This window comes from Mobula hypostoma, chromosome 1 (genome assembly GCF_963921235.1).
Source record: "Mobula hypostoma chromosome 1, sMobHyp1.1, whole genome shotgun sequence".
Lineage (NCBI taxonomy): Eukaryota > Metazoa > Chordata > Chondrichthyes > Myliobatiformes > Myliobatidae > Mobula > Mobula hypostoma.
The window spans coordinates 220,449,177-220,472,050 of NC_086097.1; the positions used below are offsets into that span (position 1 = coordinate 220,449,177).

Genomic DNA, 22,874 nt, shown 5'->3' on the forward strand with positions numbered 1-22,874 from the left:
ATGTTCAGAAACATACTAACATTTGGTTTCAGTGTAACTAAATGACTGAACTTCCACACCCTGCCAGGACAGAGAATTCCAAGTTCTCAAGTGTCTCCTCATCTTACTCCTTCCCCTCACTCTGGAACTATGTGCTGCCACGAGCTGGCCGCTCCATTATCCCAGGGGCTCAGCTCAGCTCAGCTCAGGGGTTTGATCTCCATTTCCCACAATCCCATTCTCAGAGATAGACACTGCAGTGGAGGCAGCAGTGATTCAATGGAATATAGCACATAGCTGTTCAATTCCCACAACTCCGTCTGCAGCATCATGACAAAATTCATATACAGCTTCAACACCTTGTATTAATTAACTTGCAGTCACTGAAATCTTAGTACAAATGTGTGGCAGGGAGTTGAACCCTGTTCGGAGGATTGCAGCACTGAGTTGCCTGGCCCACAAGCAAAATAAAATCAGGTAAGCAAAAGGACTGCAAAGAATGGGTTGCAATGTACTCCTTACTGTGCATGCAAACACTTTTGTTAGTTTGGAAATTTGACAAACCAAACACAACCCTATTTGAATATTAAAAACTATGCACTATGAATGTTGGAAGTCTAAAATCAACAGAAAATGATAAAACACCACATTTGCTGAGCAGGAAACTTAAACTTTTTTTATATCAACGTTTTAAATTGACACGAAACATTAACACTGGTTCTATCTCCAAACCTGCCGCATGCCTTGCTGAGTACTTTTTGATTTTTCTTTTGCTTTAAATGGTTTTGGCATGGACTAGACGGGCTGGAAGGCCAGTCCCTGTGCCGTACCCCTCTCTGATGCTAAGACTCTAAGTGTTGGAAGTTACTTTTGGAACCAAGTCAAGGTTGGCTAAAGCGAATGCAGGAGACTGTAGCAGCAGTGGGTGAAGAGGTTAGGAATGCCAAGTACCCCATCTCACTAAGATCGGCACTTCACCTTCCCTTCTTTAATCCATAGGCAGGGAACACAGCGTCAGAGCTGTATATCAATGAACAGAACCATGTAATCCCTACCTTCACCTTGGTTGTTGATCAAAGCTGGGTGCATTATTAAAAGTGAAGCTGGATCTGAGTACGTAAAGTAAACCAATGAAGATCACTCTGTTCCAGCAGTTCACTTGTGGCTTTCCATTTTACAGGACTACACTAACTATAGATTATGAAACTGCACATTTTCAAGTCCAAAACGGCATATATCAAAGCAATGTAAATCACATATGAAGCTCTTACCATTTTGTAACATCCCCGATAACGGACTCGGTGTTCCAAGTGGCGACGCGGAGACATTCCCATTGCCAATTTGGAGGAGGTCCTGGAAGATGGTCTGCTTGTCAACTGGTCCACTGGCAGAAACCGCTTTCATGTCTGGGAAAATCTGCTGTAGCTGACTGTTCTGCAGGTCATCAAGAATTTCTTCTAAGTTATCCAAGTCACTGCTGATCTGCTGTCAACAACAAAGCCAATTACCACCCATCAATTTTGTGTTCAAGCCCAATTGGTGGATACTAATTAAGCACCAAGGCCTATTTAATCATTTTAAAATGATCATGTACCACCCAGCCCCCAAATTCCTTTTTTTCCCCTCAGGGAGGAATGATTCTTTTTTTTGTTCGGGTAGGACATCATGGCCACAGAACCTCATTCCGTCTCTCAGTCTCCCACCATTAAATGTGAAGAATTAGTGACCAGAAGGAGGCACTACAGAGAAGCTTGATGCCCACCAGCAGTCAATGTTCATGCACTTTACTCTGACAGGGCAGGAAATAAAAACCCCTTTTAATTGCTTCCCCCCTTCATGCCCCACTGAAAGCTCAAGTGCAATGCTGAGGCCCTGTTTGGGCTAACAGGGAAAGGGAATGAAATCCATTGAAGGTGGTGCAGTTACCCACAAAATCACCAGAGAAGTTATAAAATCTTGAACACACATCCAGCCAAGATAGAACATAGACCACAGTATAGGCACTTCGGCCTACCATATTGTGCCAGCCTTTTAATCCTCTCGAACGTCAGTCTCCAACACTGTGCAAGTCCTAGGCACATATATATATCTAGGGTGCCTAAGACTTCTGCATAATTTCATATATTATGTCTTTTCAGTTGACTTTTATCTCTTGAGCTAATATAAAGCTAAGTACTCGAATTTCAGCTTCCAAATCCCCTTCCTATTTTAACCAATATTCACTACTATCCAAAATTTTTAGGCACCCTAACTCTATACATATATGTGACTAAGACTTTTACACAGCACTGTAACTCTTCCCTCCCACATTGCCCTCCATTTTTCAATCATCCATTTAAGAATTTCTTAAATGTCCCTAACGTATTTGCCTTTACCACTATCCACGAACCTAACACTTACCTCTGACACTTCACCCACCCCCCCCTCAGCCCGTACCATCCTAAAACAAGGGTGTAAAGCTCTTGCATTTGTACCCTGAAATGGGATAATTCCTTGAAATGGGAACTTTCCTAGGAAAATACTTCATTAGGCCTTGAGGTATATTGGCAATGTAAAGTATACTTTGCCATGTACCATTAAAATTTTACTCATTTCAGGACCATCCACTTAACATTAATGTGAATTCAAATTTAGGAAATCAATTAAAAAGATATCCCTTAAGTGAATTACTTAGCAGTAATCCTCTGAAAGTTCAGCCATCATAAATGGTTTAAATACAATGTTTATCTAGATGGGATTAGTTCCATTCAATTCATTCGATTGAGATTATACAAACTAGGAGCAGGAACAGACGGAAACAGGAGAAAAACTGCAGACGCTGGACACAGGTTTCTTTTCGACTCAGGAGAAGGCTGCTTGCCACTTTGAGTCTGTCTGGCATTTAAGAGATCTTGGCTGATCTTCTTGTAACTTTAACTCTGCACTCCTCATTACTTAGGGTAACATTTCACCCAAACCCTTATCAGGAATTTAACTGCCTCTGCCTGAGACATCTAAAAATTCTACTTCTACCACTCTTTGAGAAAGACCCTCAGAGAGAAAAAAAAAAGCCTCATCTGTCACAACAGCTTTAAAAAAAAAATTGGTCCTTGGTTCAAGATTCCACCTCTGGAGTGATGAGAATCTTTCTAATTCCACCCTGAAGATCTGATACAAGGTCCTGAAGATCTTGTATCAGAATATTGTAGGATTTAATTACAATTATACTTCAGGCTTGTGATACTGGTTTCCTGTTTTAAACTGCTTAGGATCTAATGAGATATTGCACATTGAATTCGAAAACTGGATTTTAGATGTGCTAATGTTTAACTTTTTATTATTTGTACGATTTGTCCTCCTTTGTACATTGGTTGTCAGTTTTTGCTTATGTAACTGGAGAATGCACCCTAACAGGTGTACGTAACAAGTTTAATAAATTTGATTGTATTTCTTTATTTTCCTGTAAATGCCTGCAAGAAAATGAATCCAAAGGTAGTCCAATATGGTGACATAACTGTAGGTTGATAATAAATTTACTTTGAACTTTGAATCTTTACGTGGAGATCACATTACCAACAGGTCTAGGAAACTGCAGGAACATCTGGAAACATTGATTTAAGTTTAGGGAAGGAAATAAACAAGTCAACATTTCAGACTGAGAACTGGACAGGAAGGGGGCAGAGACCAGAATAAGGTGGGGAGAGAGGGATGAGTATAAGGTGGCAGGTTATAGGTGAGAAAGGTAAGGGGAAAGGTGGGTGGGCCAGTGAGGGATGGATGATATTAGAATCTGGGAGGTGGTAGATGGAAGAGGGTACAGGGCGAAGGAAGAAGGAATCGGATAGGAGAGAACAGTAGTAAAGGGAAGGTGGGAGTTGGAGAACCAGAGGGAAGCGATGGCCATCCAATGAGGGTGGGGAGGGAGAACAGCATGGGTGAGAGGGCCAGCAGAAAGGGGGAAAACAAAATGGAGGGTGAGAGAAAAATAGGAGTGGTTACCACAAGTTACAGAAATCGATGTTCATACCATCAGGTTGGAGAAGGAATCGGAGGTCTCCTCCAATTTGCATTTGGTATCATCAGCAGGGGCCATGGACAGGAAGGTCCGAATGAGAATGTGAAGTCGAATTGAAACGGATGGCCACCAGAACATCTCGCCTTTTGTGGTGCAGGGAGTGAAGGTGCTTGACGATGCGTTGTCTTTCACTGATGCAGGAGGCGGCCCCAGATACGAAGAACGTTTGAGGCCTTGAATGGTGGTGAGGGAGGAGTTCTAAGGGCAGGTGTAACACTTGTCATTGCAGGATGTGCCAGAAGGGATATCAATGAGGAGGACGAATGGTCAAGGCAGTCACGTAGAGAAAAATCCCTGTTAAAAGTGAGGGGGAGGGAGAGACCGGGAAAGATGTGTCTGGTGGTTGGATGCCGTCGGAGACAGTGGAAGTTATGGAGGATGATCAGCTGGGTACAGAGGCTCATGGGATGGTAGATGAATTTTGTGTCTCCAGAATTTTGTGTGTGTTGCTTGAGATTTTTGTGTTACTGATTAATTCTGATAGTTTTCAAACTCAGCATTTGAAGTACATTGTCACAAACACATTACAGTTTCTCAAACTGATGCTGGATTTTTCTGATTTGTATCTGAATACATGAAGAAATATTGGTTAAACGTGGATCAGCTCAAATGGTTTCATTTTTCTGTATACTACTGGTGCACTTCATAAGTTCAAAGCAAATTTATTATCAAAGTAGATACATGTCACCATATACAACCCTGAGATTCATATACTTGCAGGCATTCACAGTAAATTCAAAGAAAAACCATAAAATCGATGTAAAACCGCACACAAACTGGACAAACAACCAATCCGAAACAGACACACTGTGCACATACAGAATAAAAAACCTCAAAATGATCATAATAAATATCGAGAACATGAGATAAAGAGTCCTTGAAAGTGAGTCCATAGGTTGTGGGAAGAGTTCAGTGATAGGGCAAGTGAAGTTGTCCCCACTGACTCAAGAGGCTTACGGTTGAGGAATAATAACTGTTCCTGAAACTGGTGGTGTGCTTCCTGAGGTTTCTCTACCTCCTTCGTGATGGCAGCAGTGAGAAAAGAGCACGGCCTGGGTAGTGGGGGTCCTTGACGCTGCATGCAGTTTTCCTGCGACACTGATCCTTGTGGATGTGCCCAATGGTGAGGAGGGCTTTACCTGTAATTCACTGGGCCGTATCCATTACTAGTTGTCAGCTTCCTGATTCCTGAATACTCCCATATGCTTTAAAAATGTGAAAAACTTTAAGGACTAAACGATAATAAGAGCAAAGACCCTAAAGCATCACTAAATTTTAATGATTATGAACTGTAATTAGTCTTCCATCAAATATAGTTCAGAAGCTTCAAACAAAAAGGGGGAAATTCAGTAGTATTTATATATTACTTACATCTTCTCTTGTCCGTAAGACACAAGAGCAGAATTAGGACACCTTGCCCATCAAGTCTGCTCTGCCATTCCATCATGGTTGATTTATTACCCCTCTCAATCCCATTTTCTTGCCTTTCCCCTGTAACCTTTGATGCACTGATTAACCAAGAACCTATCAACCACTGCTTTAAATATACCCAGTGACTTGGCCTCCACAGCCATCAGTGGCAATGAATTCCACAGATTCACCACCCTCTGGTTAAAGAAATTTCTTTTTATCTCTGTCTTAAATAGACGTCCCTCTATTCTGAAGCTGTGCCAGCAGGTCCTAGACTCACCAACTATAGGAAACATAAAAATCCAAATTCACTATCTAGGCCTTTCAATATCTGATAGGTTTCAATGAGAGCCCCTCATTGCAGACCCACAGTCATCAATCGCTCCTGACACACGAACCCTTTCTTTCCTAGAATCGTTCCCGTGAACCTCCTTTGGACCCTTTCCAATGCCAGCACATGTTTTCTCAGATAAGTGGCCCAAAACTGCTCACAATACTCCAAGAGCGGTCTGAACAATGCCCATAAAACCTCACCATTACATCATGAGGACATATTTAAGTCCCTTAAAATGAATGTTAACGTTCCATTTGCCTCCTTACCACTAACATGACCCGCAAGTCAACCTTTAGGGAATCCTGCCCAAGGGCTTTCCAAGTCCCTCTGCACCTCTGATTCTTAAAATGTTCTCCCCATTTAGAAAATATTCTATGCCTTTACTCCTTCTACTGAAGTACATCACCATTAACTTCTCCACACTATATTCCTTATGCCACTTCTTTGCCCATTCTCCCATCTGTCCAAGTCCTTCTGCCGACGCCCTGCTTCCTCCTGCCTCTCCACCTATCTTTGTATCGTCCGAAAACTTGGCCACAAAGCCATCAATTCCATCATCCAAATCACTGACATATAATGTGAAAGGAAGAGGTCCTAATACCAACTTCTGTGGAACACCACTAGTTACCAGGAGTCAATCAGATTAAGACCATAAGACAAAGGAGCAGACGTCGGCTGTTCGGCCCATCGAGTCTGCTCCACCATTTTATCATGAGCTGATCCATTCTCCCATTTAGTCCCACTCCCCTGCCTTCTCACCATAACCTCTGATGCCCTGGCTACTCAGATTCCTATCAATCTCTGCCTTAAATACACCCAATGACTTGGCCTCCACTGCTGCCCGTGGCAACAAATTCCATAGATTCACCACCCTCTGACGAAAAAAATTTCTTCGCATTTCTGTTCTGAATGGGCGCCCTTCAATCCTTAAGTCATGCCCTCTCGTACTAGACTCCCCCATCATGGGAAATAACTTTGCCACATCCACTCTGTCCATGCCTTTCAACATTCAAAATGTTTCTATGAGGTCTCCCCTCATTCTTCTAAACTCCAAGGAATACAGTCCAAGAGCGGACAAACGTTCCTCATATGTTAACCCTCTCATTCCCGGAATCATTCTAGTGAATCCTCTCTGTACCCTCTCCAACGTCAGCACATCCTTTCTTAAATAAGGAGACCAAAACTGCCCACAGTACTCCAAGTGAGGTCTCACCAGCGCCTTATAGAGCCTCAACATCATATCCCTGCTCCTAAACTCTATTCCTCTGGAAATGAATGCCAACATTGCATTCGCCTTCTTCACTACTGACTCAACCTGGAGGTTAACTTTAAGGATATCCTGTACGAGGACTCCCAAGTCCCGTTGCATCTCTGAACTTTGAATTCTTTCCCCATTTAAATAATAGTCTGCCCATTTATTTTTTCAGCCAAAGTGCATAACCATACACTTTCCAACATTGTACTTCATTTGCCACTTCTCTGCCCATTCTTCCAATCTATCCAAGTCTCTCTGCAGACTTTCCGTTTCCTCAGCACTACCGGTCCCTCCACCTATCTTCATATCGTCAGCAAACTTAGCCACACACTAACAAATTAAGGCCCTTTATTCCAACTCTTTGCCTCCTGCCAGTCAACTAATCTTCTGTAAATGCTACTATCTTTCCTAGAATACCATGGGTGCCCATCTTGTTAAGCAGTCTCATGTATGGCACCTTGGCAAAGGCCTTAAAATTCCAGTAAACAACATCCACTGAGGAAATAACACGCAGGACAGATTAAGGAAACCATTTAGGCCTATTTTGTCATGTGCCCCCGAAACTTCATCCTTAATAATGGACTCCAACATCTTCCCAACCACTGAAGTCAGGCCAAGTGGCCTATAATTCCCTTTGTTCTGCCTCCCTGTCTCCTTAAGGAGTGGAGCACCATTGCAATTTTCCAGTCCTCCAGAACCTTGCCAGAATCTAGTGATTCTTGAAAGATCATTACGAACGTCTCCACAATCTCTGGCTACCTCTTTCAGAGTCCTGGGGTGCAGTCTATCTGGTGCAGGTGACTGGTCTACCTTCAGTCCTTTCAGCTTCCCAAGCACTTTTCCTTATTGGTATCATCTACACCCACATCTGCCCCTTGACACCCTCAAATTTCTGACATACTGCTAGTATCTTCCACAGCGAACACTGACACAAAATACTTATTAAGTTCATCTGTCATTTCATTGTCCCCATTACTACCTCTCCACCATCATTTCAAGGTCCAATTCAAGGCATATTTAACTACAAAAATATTGTTTTGTAATCATTTAAGGCATTAATCAAGGTTCCCATTTTTGGAGGTCCTTAGTATTTTGTTCAATGTGTGGTGTTTGCATGTTGGGGAGAGACCTTCTGAGAAATGACGAACTAAGAAAAGTGTAGGCGTCAGTCCCAAGAGTGCAGTGGAGTAAAGGTGACAATAAGGCATCTGCTTCCAGAGATAATGAGTTAACCTATTTTTACATTATTAATTATTCCCAAGTTGGCCATTTCTGCCATAAACATCAATACAATTCACATAATGGTGAAGAATAGATGTATTGGTGCAGGTGATTGAGAAAGAGCATGAGAAAAACCTTCCGATGACAGAACTAAATTGAATCATTCTCTCTTGCAAAATAACCACTTTTAATGAAGCATTTAGTAACCGCATTATACTGCTTATTAGATACAAATCTCACAGCAAATTGCAGTGTTGCATCTTACTCAAATCAAAATGATCTACAAGACCCTTAGATTTACTTCATCACAGCAAAGACCAGATCATATATATGAACTTTGTTGATAACGCCTTCACATAAAAGAAGCCACACAGATCAGATTTGCCATGATTATGTCAATAGCTGATCTCAGGCACTGTGAGATAGAATTTCTGTGACTTGTAATTTGCACGTTGCCAGGGTAGAGCTGGAAGACCCACTCGAGGAAAAGGAACTCTATTACCTAGAAACATTTGAGTGGGTAAAAGCTAGCAGTTACAGAAAAATAACTGACAAGTCATCAGTGTTCAGTTGCAAATACTATAAAAACTAAGGTGTATTTTGTAAAAAAAATGTTGTAGGACAACTCCTGTGCAAAAGTGGCAAGGAATATGATGAAATAACAGAACGGCGTTGTTGGCTTGTATGCTGCTTCCTTTGCAGAATTTGACACAATATCTGAGACGTTAAGTAGTATGTGGAGTCTTGGACCCTGAAATCTTTTTCTTAAGGGTTCTGCAGCACCACTAACCTCTACACACTTGTGAACCTTAATGTGCACCGCAGTAGCTGTGTAGCACACAGCAACAAATACAACCGGGTTGAATGAGTGCCAGACAGAGCACGTGTCCTGGCATTCTTGAAATGAAATTTGAAAGCATATCATGAAACTAATAATTGCTTTCACCCTCCTGTAAGTAGGCCATCATCACCGTCAGTAACAGAGACTGCTCATTATATGGGCTGTGCTGGATCTTAGCCTTGTCATGCAGAAGTCTATTGGCACTAAGATCATGCACCAGAACAAGTGATGGGGGAAAAAGGATGAAGCCAGATTCAAATCTGATTTTATGACCATTACTTATGTCACACTCAATGCTTCTGTAATAATTATACGATTACAAAACCACAAAATGAGAAGTGGTAATACTTGGCTTAAGAGAAATATTATGAAATCTGCTTTATTAAAAAAAAAGGACTCGGGGGAAGAAAAGCTAAACAGGTGTTTTTCATTTCAGCTCAGCCAGAAGACTTAATACTGCAGTTTGATCATGACTTTATTACAGATTGTCGAATTATTACAGATAAACACAGAGCACAGAACACAGAACACTACAGTACCTTCGGCCCACAATGTTGTGCCAACCTTATAACCCTGCTTTAAGATCAATCTAACCCTTCCCTCCCACATAGCCCTCCATTTTTCTTTCATCCATTCTTAATTGCCCCTAATGTATCTGCCTCTACCACCACCTCTGGCAGGGCATTCAACACAGCCACCACTCTCTGTAAAATACTTACTTCCGACGTCCCCACACACCTTAAAATTATGCCTCCTCATATTAGCCATTTCAGCCCTGGGAAAAAGTTTCTGGCTATCCACTCAATCTATGCCCTTTATCATCTTTTACAGCTCCGTCAAGTTAGCTCCCATCCTCCTTTGCTGTGGAGAGAAAAGCATTACCTCATTCAACCTACCCTCCTAAGACACGTTCTCTGAATGAGGCAGCCAAACAGCCAAAACAATAGATTGGAATGAGGACATAGACTCTGAAAAGGATCTGTGAGGAGTAATATGGGAAGTTAAAAAGAAGCAAATAAAGTGTTGATTTACAGGAATAATAAAATACAATAATGGGCTTTCATTCAACGAGGGAGAACACCTCCAGGAGCTTCGGAGGTATAATCAGGCAAAGAAGGTATCAGGATATGTGACTACAAGACACGCACTTAGTACCAGTTTTTGAGAAATTGTTAAAAGAACAGTAAGAGGCGTTTAGGGAAAGAACTTCCAAATTTTCACCTATTCAAAAAGTGCAATAGCCACTAAACATATTAGGCAAAACAAAATAGCCCCTTGATAATAGGAGGTTGCAATGTGGTGAGGGAGGCTAGAAAACATTGGAATGGTAGAGGCAGCAAGAAGACAAAGCAATGGAATGAGAGTCGCAGGAAAAAAAACACAACTGGCCTGAGCTAAGATCTCCTTGGCACCCAGCTCCCATATTCTCAGTCAGAATACCAATAATTACCTTGCATGAGGGCCAGGGGGCTCTTGTGGTGTCAAATCACAACAATATTCTGACTTTATTGAATTAGTTTTGCTCTTTACCTTCTCCATAACTAAAGAACAGTAAATATCAATGTAACAAGCTGCCACATTTGGACACATCGTTATAGAGAAGATTTTTACTAAAATACCATGCAAGCCAGAAACCGTTAGCTTATACCCAATGTCTGATCAAGGGGAACATGTTGGGCAAGATCATGCTGGCTTTCCTCCTCACTTGACCTGCTGCCTGCACTTGGTTTTTCCAAACTGAAGAACAGAACAAGCTGATTATTAGTAACCATGAATCATCCAGGCTGATGGAGAAGGGTTTCAGAAGTTGGCGGTGTTGTAGATCAGCGGTCCCCAACCACCGGGCCGCAGAGCATGCGCTACCGGGCCGCGAGGAAGCGATATGATTTGGCGATATGAGTCAGCTGCACCTTTCCTCATTCCCTGTCACGCCCACTGATCAGCCATTACGCATGCGAGGTCACGACCCCCGCGTCATCTGTGTCAGGGTGGGAAGGAGATCAACTCCTCGAGCTTGTAAATGACGACGGGCTGAAAAGTATGTTTCACATAACATCTCTGTCGGCATTTTGGATCAAAGTCAAGCCTAAATATCCTGAGACAGCTACGAAAGCACTGAAAACGTTGCTTTCATTTCCAACATCATATCGCTGCCAAGCGGAGTTTTCTGCAATGAATGTAATGAAAACTAAATTGCGGAATAGACTGGACATAAGGAACCCCCTTCGAGTATCGCTGTCTCCCATCACCCCTCGATGGGACCGTCTTGTTACTGGGAAACAAGCCCAGGGCTCCCACTGATTCAGCGATATTGGTGTGTTGCAATGATTTTATATGTTCATACGGGGAAAATATGTGCTGTGTGTTTAATATCCAAACGTTACTTAAAATGTTATGATGCTATTGACTTATAAGTGACCCTACAACAATTACAGCAAGGAAACAGGCTATCTCGGCCCTTCTAGTCCGTGCCGAACGCTACTCTCACCTAGTCCCGCTGACCTGCACACAGCCCATAACCTTCCATTCCTTTCCTGTCCATATACCTATCCAATTTTTCTTTAAATGATAATATCGAACCTGCCTCTACCACTTCTACTGGAAGTTCGTTCAACACTTCAATCTCCTGGGTCCTCCCCTGATAATTGACTTGTCACCGTATTCGTGCGAGGAAAATATGCGCTGTGTGTTTAATATTAAATTCGTTAGATAAACCCTTTTAGAAACAAAATTGAGTGTATTACCCACTTATCACCTATACTCCAGTAGTGATTAACCCCCACGAACAGTATCGCCAAAAAGGATTTGCTGGGGGTGGGTGGGGCAGGACGGGAATCAGCAGGTCGCGACGCGCATGCGCACTGGTGCCCGCGCAAGGCTTCATGGCCATTGTAGTCTTTCCGCATAAACAACGCATTTGACTGCTACTCTTGTCCGTTGGCAACCCTACCCCCGCTCCCCCGGCCCCCGATCGGCCGGTCCGCAAGAATATTGTCAATATTAAACCGGTCCGCAATGCAAAAAAGGTTGGGGACCCCTGTTGTAGATGGTGAGGAAGGTAGTCTAAGGCTATAGCAGGATATGGATGTAGATCAAATGGAAAGTTGGATGGAGCATTGGCAGAAAAAGATAACCTCAACACAAGCTGGGTGATTCATAGAGTTATACAGCATGGAAAAGAGGCCCTTCAACCCAAATCTTCTATGCTGTCCAAGAGGCCTATCTACACTAAATCCATTTGGACCAAAATTCCTCCAAATCTTTCTCATCCATTAAGCTGTCAAATATGTTTTAAATGGTACACCCACGCTTACTATCTCCTCTGACAAATCATTCCACATACCCACCACCGTATGTGTAAAAACCTGCCTCCCAGAACCCCCTTTACATCTTTCCCTTCTCACCTTAAACGTTCGCCATTTAGTCTTGGGACTCCGTTACCCCACCTACAGCCCTCATAGTTTTATAACCTTTAAACAATTACCCCTCAGCCAACTTCTTCCCAGCCTATACAGTCACTCCTTGTTGCTCAGGCCCTCCAATTAAGGCAAGATCCCTGTAAGTCTTTTCTGCAGCCTCTGTAATTTAATCTAATCACATCCTTCCTATAGTGTGGTGACCTGAAATTCACTTACTACTCCGACTGTGACCTAACCCACCACTTGTACAACTGTAACTTAAAGATACAAACTCCTATACTCAACGCCTTTGCCAAAGACAAGCACACCATATACTTTCTTCATCACCCTGTTTATCTGTGTTACTACTTTTAGCAAACTATGTACTTGCACCAGAGTCTAGTCATTCACTGTGTACGTCCTGATCTGGTTTTACTTCCCAAAAATGCTTCACTTTATACTCGTCCAGGTTAAATTCCATCAGTTAATTTATGTCACCAACTTTTTGGTATTTCAGTTGACATGTCACCAAAGACACATCCAAATTTCCATGGATGTACGTGGAGAGCATTCTGACTGGTTGTATCACAGCCTTCATTAGAGGCTCCAAAGCCCAGAACTGCAAGAGACTGCAGAGGGTTGTAGGTGCTCCATCATGGGCACAAATCTCCGCACCGTCTTCAAGGGGCAGTGCCACAAGAAGGCAGCATCCATCATTCAGTACCCTTCATCCTCTTCTTGTTACAGAGGTGGCACAGGAGCCTGAAGACCCATACTCAATGATTCAGTGACAGCTTTGTCCCTTCTTATTTCAGATTTCTGAACAGCCCATGATCACTACCTCATTATTTTTTTTCTTGCACTATTTATTTTGTAGGTTATACTAATGTTACATCTTTGCATTGTACTACTGTCACAGAGCAATGAATTTTCACATCATATAGACGGTGATATTAAACCAGATTCTGATTTGGATACTGATCATGCCACCAATATTCTCTTCCATACCATTAGTATACAAGGTGAAGAGTAAAAGTCACAGAACCAATCCCTGCAGCACATCTCTGGTCACAGGTCTCCAATCTCCAACCCTCCCCTTCCACCCTCTTCCTATTATTACCAAACCATTTGGCAATAACTTTCTAAAAAACTCAACCAAATTTGTGAACGATGATCTCCCACAAACAAAGCCATGTGACTATTCTTAATCAGTGCTTTCTTTTCTAAATGTTCTTGTGAACTGCTTCTAGCAACATTCCCACTATTGACGCTAGGCTCATCAGGTTGTAGTTTCTTGGCTTGTCCTTGTAGTCCTTCCTAAATATAGGCACAACCATAGCTTTTTGCCAGTCCTCCTGTACCACAACCACGGCTAACAAAGAAATAAAAATTCCTTCCTGCTTTCCAGTATTTACTAAGATATACCTGGCCAGGTCCCAGTGAATTGCCCACCTTTATGTATCTCAAGACTACCGATGCCTCCCTCTCCATAATGTTGATCTGTTTAAGGATATCACCTTTCTCTTCCCTGAACTTACTAGCATTCATGTCTTTCAGCTCAGTAAATACAAATGAGAAGCATTTGTTTAAACTCTCGGCCGTCTCCTGTGGCCCTGCACATAGATTATCATATTGATCCTTAAGGGGACCTACTTTTGCCCTGATTACTGCTTTATTTGAACATTTTAGGATTCTTCTTTACCTTATCTTCTGGTATCTGACTCATGACTGACGAAGATACAAAAAAAACTCCCCTTCTCATTTCCTTAAGCATACTCCTGTATTCCTTATAATCCTCAAGTGAACTGTTTGATCCCTGCTGCCTATACCATTCTGCTGACCAGATCCTTAATATCCCTCACCAACCAAAGTTCCCTAATTCTGCCATCCTTGGCCTTCACTCCAACAGGAATAATCTCATCCTGAACTCTGCCCGTCTTACTTTGACACTTGCCAGATGTCCCTTTAGCCATGAACAGCCTCTCCCAGTCAACTTTCACAAGTTTCTAACGCCATCAAAATTAGCCTTGCTCCAATTTAGGACTAACTTGTGGTGGATGAACCCTTTTTTCTATTCTTTATCAGTCATTTTTCCATAACAATCATGAAACTAACAGAATTATGGTCAGTATTGCCAAAGTGCTCCCCCAATGACACATCAGCTACTTGCCCAGCCTCATTTCCTAAAATCAAGTTGAGTGCAGCCTCCTCTTGGACAGGGCCATCTATATACTGCTTCAGGAAGCCTTACTAGTTAAAGTTAACAAATTCTACTCCCCCCCCGCCACCCCGAATCCCTTAATGCTAGTGCATTTTGGGAAGTTCATCGTCTGCAGTTCTATACAAGGATGTGATTGCTCTGGGAAGAGTGCAGGGGCATTTCACCAGGATGTTGCCTAGATTGGAGTACTTTAGTTATGGGGAGAGACTGGACAAACTGGGCTTGTTTTCTTCTGGAGTGAAGGAGGCTGACAGCTGATTTGAAAAAGGCTTACAAAATTGTGAAAGGCATAGATAACGTAAGGTCAAAATCTTTTTCCAATGGTAGAGGTCAGAAACAAAAGGGCTTATATTTAAAATAGAAAGAAATGGTTTTTAAAGGAGTCTGTGATCTTTTAAAGAAAGCACAGAGTGGTTGATCCAACAGAAATTATTCCGTTTGGGCAGAAAGTTATATTGGTAAAACAAAGAACGACATGGTCCTAAATGAATTTTGTTTAGTTGGGCAAAAGGACCCACATGGACACAATGGGCTGAAGGGTCTGTACAATTCTAAGTTACTGTTCAGGCTGCGTAAAAGGCCTTTGAAACAAGGCATTTGAAGTTTTTTTTATATCTGAAACTCAGTGCTATTTAGAATCTATTCAAAAAGTTATAAATGGTGTTTACAACAAGATAGATTAAAAATATAAGTACCCTAGAGAACAAACAAATAACATTAACATAAAATATTCCTCCACTTAATTTCTTTCCCACAGATTACCAGGGCCATGTTATTGAAGGGGACTGCTGTCTAAGCCAGTGGGAATAGAAACCAAGTACAGGGACTGATACAACAGCACCTGCGCTTCAGTTCCCATCGTAAGGCCCTTCAGTGGTGAGATCTGCGATGGTGCAGGTCAGTTCCACTGGAATCCAACCTCCAGAGAAGGTTAAGTACAAGCTCATTCAACCATGCATGAATACCCATGAATACAGCCAAACGAAACAGCATAACTGAGCATGTGCAGGAGTGAGAGCAGCCGATTCAGCCACAACGCCGTCAGTACAGCAACAAGCATTCCTTACGCCTACTGATAAACTTCTTCAATTGATTAATACAACATCTATAACAAAAACAAATAAATTATCCTGCAAGGCCTACTTAAATTCAAATAAATGAGACCTGCACTTAAAAAAAATACAACAGTCACGAAGCAAATTAGTTTGTTCTTCTATTTTCTTGTGTGATTCAATTTGTTGTAGACCTGAGATGGCCTAGATTTAATTCTCAAGGTGGACTGAGTTACCTCACCTTAAAATAAGCAACTAACACACATCACAATAAATGACCCAAAATGCCATTTGGCCCATCTAGATTCTTCCAGCCAGAAAGATTTTCTGCCTACTCATGCCCATTGGTTGATTGATGTTATGTCATGTTTAAATCTAGAGAAGATTAGGTGTTCTATTTCTATACCTAGACAAGATTTCTTCACATTATAGGGACCTTTTTGGAACTAATTTCACAATTTTCCATTTGGTCAGCAATGATGATGGCTATTATATGTTTGAATTCATTGCTATATGTCAGAGTCCCTTTTCTTTTAACCGAACAGCTGTTTTTTTTTCTCTTATTTTCTGTTTTGTTATGGGGTTTTGATTTTGCTTTAGATTAGAATAAAATATACCTTTTCAATATTATGGTTAATTTACTACACATAGTTATGGGGCATTTCAATCTTGTTTCTGTTTCCATAATATCATAATGTACTTTGTATTCGTCTATGTAAGTAATTAATAAAAATATTAAATAAGAAAGAAAGATTTCAATGGGGACATATCGCTTAAAAAATGAAACAATGATTACCAAATAAATTCACATTTTAACACAAAAGCATATAAACAAAATGCACTCACCTGTTCTGATGGCTCAAAGTTCATCTCCTTCTCAGACTTGATTGCCGGTTTAGTGCTCATGCAGGGATCCAACTTGCTATCCATTCGCTCGGGTTTAGGTTTAATATTATGCATACTTGTGTCGTCCTTGTCCAGTAGGTATCGAAGTAGTGCATTTTCTTTCCTCTTGGGGCTCATTTGCTCCTGCTTGATTGTTATTTCTCCACCGGTAATTGAACCGCCAACGTCCTGGTTGTTGTGTTCCTTACCCGTGGCCTCTGCGGTTAGCTTTGCCAAGTCCACGGGAGAAGTGCTGTCCTGCAGGAGCCTGTGCAAAATTTTGTGTTTTTCTTTCAGCGACGGCCCATGTAATGTAGAGGTGTTGGTTGTGGATGATGTCACTCCTGAAGTAGACAGTAGTCCTAATGAATTGCCTGGTGACTCTTTAATAGAATCCCCAAGAGTACTTGGCAAAGGGGTCGCCTCCATTTGATCTGACTTGGTGATCAGTAACTGTAAAAGTTTGGTATGTCCTTTGCTGTCGTGCCCTCTGCCTTGGCCATCAGTCCTCTCTCCACCACCAAACGGATTTAAGTTACCTTCGCCGCTATCTTTCTGTTCCCCAGAAAGTCCGCTTTCTGACTGGCCGGCTGCAACTTCAGCCGGCACTGGCTCACCAAACAACCCGAAAGAATCTTTGGAGTCCATGCTCCCTTTTTTGGTGAGCGAAGAACTGATACTTCCAGGAGAACTCTGTGAAGTCACCATTTTCAGTTCCGGCGATGCCCCATGAGATACCCCATGTCCTTCACTGAGGGCTTGAAGTGCGTTAAGGGAGCTGCTGGAGTAGCTATGGCTACTCCCTGTGCTGCTACAAACCCCGACTGGAGAATGCAAGTTTCCTACAGGAGAAAACTGATTAGCTGAGATGCGGGGGCTTCCAACCATCCCAGGACTTCCACGATGTCTGGGAGAAAGCATGGAGTTCTGTTGCCCAGCAGTCACACCTGGACTACTCCGCGATGGGCTGCTCATTTTGAGTGCATAGTTACTACCCTGAGGAGTGGCTGCTTGCATGCTTGATCCATGGTTTATTCCACCTGTAACAAACCTGTTTCCTGGCATCTGTCCCATACCTGTTTGATCCTTCAGGCCATTCATGGCAAAGTTAGAACTGCTGTTCATTGCCATCTCTTGACCTGTGGCTGCAGCCGAAACACTTGCCAGAGCCGGACCACTGGAATTTGGATTCAATGGCTTTCCCATTCCTTGTCCAGTTGATTCCTGATTCATCCCACAAACATTTTGCTCTCTGCAGTTTTAAACAAAACATACAGATCACACCACGGCAATTAAAATCAGACGCATACATTTAACCAGCACCGCTGGAGGGGAGGAATGCAGGAATTCTTACAAACGTGGGCACTGGAGACAGGCTGGCAATGTTCAGTGCACAAGAGGGAGAACGGTTGTGGAAGCTTTAGAGAGGGTGCAGAGGAGATTTACCAGGATGCTGCCTGGACTACAGGATATGTTTTTATTAAGACAGGTCGAGCGAGCCAAGGATTTTCTCTTTAAAGTGAAGGAAGATGAGAGACAACCTGATAGAGCTGAACAAGATGATAACAGGCATAGATCAAGTGGAAAACTCGAGATAGAAATGGCTACTATAAGGGGGCATAATTTTAAGGTGATTGGGGGGGGGGGGAGAGGAGAACCAGAGTTAAGCTTTTTACATAGTGAGGTAGATACATTTGGGGAATTTCAGAAACACTTAGATAGGCACACGGCTGATTGAAAAATGGAGGGCAGTGTAGGAGGGAAGGGTGAAATTGATCTTAAGGGAAGGGTGAAAGTCGGTACAATATCAAGGGCCAAAGGGCCTGTACTATGCTGCAATATTCTATGTTCTTTGTAATGTTGTACAGACATCTTCCGTTAAAGCTTTGCTGAAGCAGGTCTTGCATTCATTGCAAAGGCTTGCTTCTATGTGAGGGCCCCAAGCCTCAATGTCACATGTAAATTTTTCATGGGTCATCTTAAGATATGTCAAAGCACCACTGTGTGTGGTGTGCTACTGACTGAGGATATGGAATAAATATTGCAAATTTAAAAAATACACAACATACAGTGAAGTTCGGTGGTGCTCTATATGCATATGGTGTGTTAATTAACAGAAATTCTTAGACATAGTGACAGGGTTCCATTGTTAATTGTGACTACAAAGCTATGGTCAGTGTCCACCATCTTGGAAAGTCAGGCAAGATCATTTTCATTTGATACCTGGATCTTCATATCCAGATAGTCTTTCTGGGTTAATGGAACAATCACATAGTACTTTCTTGCATGAGGCTGCATGTCAATTCAATCCTTGAAGACTAACAATGGAACAAACTCCTGAACAGATGTTGTCTTCTCTCTGTGCAGAGTGTGAGCACATGGAGATGACAAAAGCCAGTAGAAAACAACCAACTTTGGAGCAGAGTCTCTGCTATGGCTATCAGCACGTTCATAATGCTTCATGGAAAGAGTTTCAGGGGAAACAGTCTGATCTTGTTTATAACTATCTTCCGTTTAACTGGCTATTTCATATAACTTGTCCCAGGCTGCTGATTTTCATCTGTGCCTCATCTCAGTGGGACATTTCTCAGTTTCCCTTGCACAAACAGAGAATGCTTATGGAAATACTAACAAAATACCGGATGCCACATGGATATCTAGATTGCCATCCACAACTGGCGGCCAGGTTGTAGAAGAAGCATCCAACTACGTGAAAGGGTCTAAGATCAACACCACTGACAATGAAACACTGTGTGAAGTCCAACAAATGTGATCTAGACAACCTGCAGTCCATTACTGGGTCAAAGACCTGGTACAGAATCTGAAACACAAAAGGTTGCTGGAAATCCGGAGTAACATACACAAAATCCTGGAATAATTCAGCAGGCCAGATAGCAACTGAGGACAGGAATAAAGAGTCGGAGTTTCGGGCTGAGACCCTTCACCAGGACTGGAGAGGAAGAGGAAAGAAGCAGCTCGTTTCCCCCTTTGTAAATGTCCTTAAACAATGGAAGTTCACAACTATAGATGCGTTGGGCTGTCAGCACCACTCTCTGCAGAGTCCTGCGATTAAGGGAGGCACAGTTCCCATACCAGGCAGTGATGCAGCCAGTCAGGATGCTCTCAATTGTGCCCCTGTAGAAAGTTCTTAGGATCTGGGGGCCCATACCAAACTTCCTCAACGATCTGAGGTGAAAGAGGCGCTGTTGTGCCTTTTTCATCACACAGCTGATGTATACAGACCACGTGAGCTCTTCAGTGATATGGATGCCAAGGAACTTGAAGCTGTTTACCCTCTCAACCCCAGATCCATTGACGTCAATAGGGGTTAGCCCATCTCCATTCCTCCTGTAATCCACTACCAGCTCATTTGCTTTTGCGACATTGAGGGAGAGGTTGTTTTCTTGACACCACTACATCAGAGAGATGACTTCTTCCCTGTAGGCCATCTCATTATTGTTTGAGATAAAGCCAATCAATGTAGTGTCGTTGGCAAATTTAATTAGCAGATAAGAGCTGTGGGTGGTGACACAGTCATGGGTCTAGAGGGAGTAAAGGACGGGGCTTAGTACACAGCTCTGAGGGGCTTCCCCTCTAAAGAAGCTGCCTGACTGGCTGAGTTCCTCCAGCATTTTATGCATGGTACAAAATCTTTCTATTACTGATACCACATTCTAATTTGAAGCTTCAGCACATTTGATTTTTGAGGCAAAGCACGAAGTTTTTAGTCAAAAAACCACGAGAAGAAGGTCTGATGCTTACCTTTGAACAACATGCCGTGACATGATAAACTGAGGCTCGCTCGCATTTGGAGTGCGCATAAGCCTGCTCCTTGTTTGTGCAGCAACCATGGTGCCATCAGATAAAGAAAACCGATACACAGGACTCAAAGCCTGACCTTGCCTTAACACTGCAATTCAGAGAAATTGAGGAAAAATGATAAATGCTTCCTGAACGCTCTGAGCATCAGATACTATACTTAAAAAATTAGAATTTTCACACAGACATGCAGAAGTGCTGGCAGCTCATTCGGGTTTCGTTCAAGTAATGATTCTTTGTGATGGTCAACTCAGCTACTTTGCAATTGATGCCAATGAAAGGAATGCCTTTTTTCCCAATATATCTATTTGATTCTCTCTTGACTTAGTGCGTAAACAAGCAATATACACCTGGAGATTTCAGGTTCAATTTCCACTCTTAATAATTTATAAAAACCTTAGCCAGAATAGCAATCATTTCGTTCATAGTTAAAGGTCGGATGGTAGGCTGTAACACTGGTGAAAATCAAAAAGGACTGCAAGTGATGGAAGTTTAAAATTAAAACAAAGCAGAAAATTCTGGAATACTCCACAGACCAGGCCACATCTGTGACAGAGAAGGAGAGTTAATGTTTCAGGTTAAAGATCCTTCATCAGACCTGGAAAAGAGACAACAAAAGCTTGTTAAGCTAACAGGAAGTTAAGGAGGGAGGATTACATTCTAATGTACCACAGTGTTCACAATGTAGTCTCTATATTAGAGAAACCAGATGCCAGCTGGGTATTCACCACACAGCACTCCTGCACCCCGTCCATAGGGATGACTCTGAACTTTCTGTGGCCTGTTATTTTAATTCTCTGTTCCACTTTCACATTGACCTGCTGGACTGTGACCTATGCAGGTACACCGAGGTCTAACACAAACTTGAGGGATAGAACCTCATTTTCTGTCTGGCCAGGCTACAGCCTTCTGGACTCAATATTGAATTCTACAACCGTCTGGTATGGAGGGGCCACTGCACAGGGTCAGAAAAAGCTGCAAAAATTCGTAAACTCAGCCAGCTCCCTAACGGGCACTGGCCTCCCCAGCATCAAAAAGCAAAGCACCTTCAAAAAGACAGTGTCCGTCTTTAAACACTCTCATCATCCAGGATATTGCCCTTTGCTCATTGCAATCATTGAGGAGGAGGTATTTGAGCCCGAAGTCACACATTCAACATTTCAGTAACAGCTTAATCCCCTCCACCATCATATTTCTGAATGGACAGTGAACCCATGAACATTACCTTACTATTTTTGTCCTCCTCCTTTGCACTGCCTTTTTAATTTAAATTTTGTCCACACACACAGTGCAATTTATTGCTTTTCTATTACTATGTATCGCAACAATGTACCCCTACCACAAAACAACAAATTTCACAACATATACCAGTGATATTAAATCCGATTCTGAACATCAGAAAACTTGACTTCTACGTGTATCAGCCGGACATCTCTGATTCTGGCTCAGCATGTCTGTCTGTTCATGCCTTTTTTTTACCCTTCTGGTATTGGAGGACATGCCCAGCTGACCCGGTTGGCAAGTTTTCTTCTGCACTTCACAATTCTTAAAGTCTTAAGAATGCTGTCACTGCCCAACAGCTCCTACTCACGCACTGAGCAGATGACATTGTTTAGAACGTATTCCTATGATCACAGCAGTTTTAACCATCTTCCCCCTAGTTTAACAAGCTTCTTTTATTTCTCTCCCAGTTCTGATGAAGGTCGCTAAGACAACACCCTTCCCATTGATGCAGGCTGACTGGCTGAGTAGAATGTCATTGCAGCTCGGGGTTTCAGGGTTCAGAGTTCAGAGTTCAATCCCAGCGTCCTCCATAAGGAGCCTCTGTACATCCACCCCGTGGTATGTGCGTAGGGTTGCCAACTGTCCCGTATTAGCCGGGACATCTCATATATTGGGCTAAACTGGTTTATCCCATACGGGATCGCCCTTGTCCCATATTTGACTGCTACTACTCTGTAATCACCAGAGGGCACGCTTACAGACAGATCCTAGATCTGATACAACAGTGTGTGCATGCTGCATGTGCTGTTGACGCCACGCACGAGTGAAGTGATTCACCTGTCATCCAATCACAGGCCCCCTTATGCGCATCAGTTGTGTGCTACATATAAAGTATAAAGTATATTTTGCCAATTCCTGCCAAAACAAAAAGTTTCAGTAATATCTGGTGCTGTTCGGACGGTTTGGCATGTGCCAATACGGATAAACCTCCAAGAAAGGAAAAGGCTGTACAGCTATAACAGGCAATGAGAAGCAAAAAAGACGTGGGTTAAGCCCGTCAGCGGTGACTCGACGTCGACGAAGGCCTTCTGTACTTTATGCCGTCGGGAATTCTCAATTGGCCATGGAGATGAGAATGACCTAACTCAGCATGCTTCCACAGAAGTGCACAAGAAGGCCAC

At 42.5% G+C, this 22,874-nt stretch overlaps 1 protein-coding gene across 9 annotated transcripts in view; it reads right to left on the reverse strand.

Moving 5' to 3' along the window:
* ncoa2 (nuclear receptor coactivator 2) overlaps window positions 1–22,874 on the reverse strand; it is a 352,079-nt gene that overhangs the window by 41,596 nt on the left and 287,609 nt on the right. For 6 of the 9 annotated variants that reach the window (XM_063064795.1, XM_063064832.1, XM_063064777.1 and 3 more), the window contains 3 exons: window positions 20,413–20,560; window positions 16,612–17,902; window positions 1,251–1,464 (listed from right to left, as the gene is read on the reverse strand). In XM_063064795.1, the coding sequence (XP_062920865.1) occupies window positions 1,251–1,464; window positions 16,612–17,902; window positions 20,413–20,560 (1,653 nt within the window). The remainder of the gene's footprint in view (window positions 1–1,250; window positions 1,465–16,611; window positions 17,903–20,412; window positions 20,561–22,874) is intronic. The other 3 variants (XM_063064835.1, XM_063064813.1, XM_063064830.1) reach the window with 2 other exon arrangements.